The 4265-nt window shown below is 34.3% G+C and overlaps 1 protein-coding gene across 1 annotated transcript; it reads right to left on the bottom strand.

Annotated features, from left to right (window-relative positions):
* Positions 1 to 39: 39 nt before the first annotated feature.
* On the bottom strand, positions 40 to 3664 carry LOC120083479 (phosphoethanolamine N-methyltransferase 1-like). Its single transcript, XM_090316153.1, has 7 exons — positions 3215 to 3664; positions 2997 to 3112; positions 2424 to 2561; positions 2184 to 2321; positions 1222 to 1365; positions 521 to 631; positions 40 to 213 (listed from the first exon to the last, which is right to left on the bottom strand). The coding sequence occupies exons 1-7, from the start codon at positions 3234 to 3236 to the stop codon at positions 55 to 57; spliced, it is 828 nt and encodes a 275-aa protein (XP_090172279.1). The 5' UTR covers positions 3237 to 3664; the 3' UTR covers positions 40 to 54.
* Positions 3665 to 4265: the final 601 nt, after the last annotated feature.

Here is a 4265-nt window from a genome sequence, read left to right on the forward strand (position 1 = left end):
ATCATCTAAATAGCATTGAAAAGAAGATAATGGCAGCAGAGTACAAGAAGAGGCTTAACAATAAGGCTTACCAATTCCTCCTGTACTTACAAAACCTTGACCAAATACACGCTCGTAGCGCAGTATTCCATTACATTTATATTGAACATTATCTAAAAACCTCTGGAATCCTTTGTCTTCCTGTGAAAAGACTTTCTGCCATATCCAGCAAATCTATGTAAAAACAAAATGTGCATTTTGTTAGTAATGAACTTTTTTTTTTTCCATAAGAAATCATTTCATTGATAAATGAAATATTCAAAGATACAATATGTTCCAACTTCCAAAAAACAAGTGAACCAAACAGTCGACCCCATCTAAAGATGAAAAATAACAATGATAACCTGGGGGGATGTCAAAAAAGTGATAAAAAATACAGAAAGATGTAAAATGGATTGTCGATGCAAACATTAAGATTGTTAGTAATAAACATTAAGAAACATAAAAAAGTACAATGAGACCAAATTCCACTTGCAAGTACCTGGTTTTGGTTCTTCTTAGTTCGTACGTACGCCCCTATACATTTGCTGCTTACAAGGGATAATTCATAGGAGTTTCCACACTCATCACGCATTTGGCATTCCTTAAAAATCTGCAAATGATGTAAAGAAAGGTTCATGCTGGGAATGCCATATGCTAAATTCTAAGCACTCATATGCCACGTAATAAGTACAAATGGAAAAACTTCACACGCAAAACCAAATATGAAGTCAACCTAGCACACATCATCAGACATACTTGTCTTGTACAATCTTGAGAAATAAAAGTGATGGCAAGGATGTAAGGTCAAGCACTTCAAGTGACAACTACATAATCATATGTATAGTAAAATTAAAATCCATTTTGAATCAGAAAATGTTCGCTGATGCAGTCTTTTATGACTAAAGATACGTTCAGGATTATGAACCTGGAAAAACATTTTCTTTATAAGCTATATAATCAGGACTAATGCATATGTGAATTGTTCATTATACATTATTCTTTTTAATCATAGTTTCAGCACAGCACAATCAGATGACAATCTTTTGATTTTATTACTATCAGTTTTTTGTATGATGATAATCTGTTGAAGTTGAACACAATAGGAAACGGTAGTCATTGTCATATAGTTAATCCACACAAAACAAAGGGTTCAAAGGAGTAAAAACTAAAGAAACCAATAAAAAAGTAGACGAATATGACCTTTGTATAAAATCTGGGTTCCCTATAATGTGTTGGGTTGTATTTGCGCTTAGAGTCTCCAGACTGATGAAAACACGACTCTCTGAAGAATATATATCCACCAACCTTCAACCATTTAATTATCCTTGCAGCCAAATTCTCCACCTATAGTTATAACAATAAATCAGTTTCTTGAAAGGAAAATAAATAATAAACAGGCTCAATCTAACAAAGATTGCAAAAAACTAAACTCAAGGATTTAATGAACAATATCTCTGATAGTAGAAATTTGTAGGCCAGAGTGAAAATAGTTTAATGAAATTTCACCTAATAAAAAAAGAGACCAGTAGATAAATAGAATAGATCTATAAAAACATGTGGCATGTGCATACAGAAAGCTACAAGGAAAAACAAGAAAACCTGAAATACAATTGATAAAAACATCTGGCACGTGCATACAGAAAGTAATAAGGGAAAAGGCAAAAAAGCTGAAATTCTTTGTGCCATCTGAATACCCAAAAAGAAATCTGAAATAGTTTGTGCTAGCCAAATTCTGTGTTGTTATTACTGTTACTTTTTTTTTTAAGGGAAATTCTGTGTGTATTTGAACAAACCAAACTGAGTGTGAGATGTTCAATAGCACAAAAAAACGCATATATAGTTCAGTTCGCTATTAGGTCGAACTAAAAATTAGCCACAGCTTCCTCAATCTAGGTAATAGGCTAATATAGCATTTTTCTTCCGAGGAAAGCTTGGTTCTGGATTTTTATGCCCTCAATTAGAAAACAACTCTAAATAATTCAATTTGAACAAATAACCAACCACAAATCATACATATACAGAGGTCCAAACCAATTTCTGACTTTCTGATTTTCTAATTCCACCAACAACGCATTATAAGTCATTGATAATTAGTAAATCGAAGATTAATCACATGCAGCATGCATCCAGTGGCTACCATAGCACCGAAAGCTAAGTAATACCTCTTTATCAGATAAGTACATGAGCAGCCAATTTGAGAATATCAAATCAATAGACTCATCAGAAATGCTAAGCTCTGGAGATGTCACGTCGGCACATAAGAACTTGACGTTCTTGTGGTGGCCGTTGATGCTTTCATTCTACAGTTAGAACATTAAGGTGATAAGTTACAAAATAATTACACGCAAGTATATAACGACAGTCACGTTTTGACATTATATGAAATGGATTTTCAACCTTACCTTCTTTATAGCAGTCTCTATGAAATCTAGAGCAATAACATGGCCAGCTTTCAGGGCTAATTCGCCAGTAAAACGGCCAATTCCAGCTCCAAGTTCCAAGACAGCTTTGCCATCATAATGAGGAAGCAAGGAAAGTACCTACGGATGAACAGTTTAAGAACTTTGCAAAACTAAACACTTATGTACACCACAACTTACATTTCCGCAGCTAAAAAATAGAAGTGGAGAAACTTAAGGTACGAAATGACTCCGTTTCCAAGTCCAACTCATAGAATCCTAAGATTCAACGAAGGAAGCGAATCAGCCAGCTACATTAATGGAATAATTCTAAACTATGCTACTGGAAATCGGGAAGGAGATTTTTCAAAACCTACGGTACTAAACATCGGAAGAAGATGTAACATTCTATTCTACTATGTAAAGAGTCGTTCCAATCGAATTCTAGTAGTAAAGACCGAGAAGACGGATCTAAAACCAGATAAAACGACAACGCCTACCATCGAACCAAATAATCAATTCAAACAGTAAAAATGAAGCTATAGGTAATGAAGGACACGCAGCGAGAAGCATTACTTCAGGTCGCTCTTCTTTGTCAAGATTAGAGGCTTGAGAGTCAAGCATCATGGCCTCCACAGTCAAATCCGCAGTGTGCTCGATCCAGTAGTTCTTCTGCACCTCGCGCTCTTGTCCTATGAAACACAAAAGCAACCGATCGAATAAGAAAAAAAATATATTAGAACAGAAACAGGGAGAATGTACGAACAAGAGCAGAAAGAGAAGGCGAGTTTTACCGCCATTGTTAACAGAAGCCATTGATGTCGATTAGAAGCGAGATTGAAAGAGTGCGAATGAGGAGTGGAGGAGGAATTTAAGCAAGGCAAGCCTATGAACCCTCAACGGCGAGGCGGGATCTAGAAAAGCTCCTGGATCTTCGGTTGTTTAGTCTTCCTCTTTGCTGCATTCCACGGCTACAGCAGGTTGTTGAAGGAACTGTCAGCGCTTCTCCCTCTCTGTTGACGTCGAAAATTGGTTGCGAGCAATTTTTCCGACTTTGGAGGACCTCTTTATATACAAGGTTGCCCAGTATGAATCGCTATTTTCGCCGCCTCACCCAACCATTTCCTTCTTTATTTATCATTTTTCTTTAGATCTTGATTTTCTTTTCAAAATATATGTTAAAATGTCTGCATAATCTAAAATATAGTACATAAGTAGACTGAGAAATTTGAACTGTTTTTTTTTTTTTATTAATTCAATAACATGTGGGTTGGGTGTTTAATTTAAATAAAATTCTGTCCATTTCATATGATATTTGTTTGCCAGAACAATAATAGATAGGATGAGATCAAATCTCCGATAGAAAAGATAGTACATGTCAATTATCACTAGACTCGACTCACTTTGGTTTATATAGTGTTTTTTTTTTTGTATAATAATGAGAATAAGAAATCACACCTCCACCATTTAGAAAAAGAGACCATGTTAATTCTGGTGGAGCTAAGCTCAAGTTGATGCTATAGTATTTGTTGAAACTTAGAATTAATTGACTTTGTGATTTATTTATTACAAACCAAGTGGTCTCTATTAATAGTCGATGTTAATAAATCAAACTAGGTTGACATTTTGTATTGATAATATAATAATTCATTTTAAATTAAACCGTAAGTTTAGAGCCCGTTTGAATTGACTTGAGAAAAAATAGTTTTTCAAAAGACTCGTTTTATTTAAACACATTTGATAAAAATTGATTAAAATACACTTGAAAAACTATTGTGAGTGATTCTCAAACATTCCAATTTCTTCCAAAATAACTTATTTTTAAAATTAAACACTTATTTATAC

This window comes from Benincasa hispida, chromosome 8 (genome assembly GCF_027475165.1).
Source record: "Benincasa hispida cultivar pf3 chromosome 8, pf3_genome.v1.1, whole genome shotgun sequence".
NCBI lineage: Eukaryota > Viridiplantae > Streptophyta > Magnoliopsida > Cucurbitales > Cucurbitaceae > Benincasa > Benincasa hispida.

What these genes read in the sequence shown, in the direction of transcription:
- LOC120083479 (XM_090316153.1), bottom strand. Translation starts at nt 3,236, where the DNA reads ATGGCTTCTGTTAACAATGGCG. An exon ending in TAGAGACTGCTATAAAGAAG is followed by an intron (nt 2,322 to 2,423) that starts GTAAGGTTGAAA and finishes TTCTAACTGTAG; the next exon opens with AATGAAAGCATCAACGGCCA. An exon ending in CTAAGAAGAACCAAAACCAG is followed by an intron (nt 214 to 520) that starts GTACTTGCAAGT and finishes GTTTTTACATAG; the next exon opens with ATTTGCTGGATATGGCAGAA.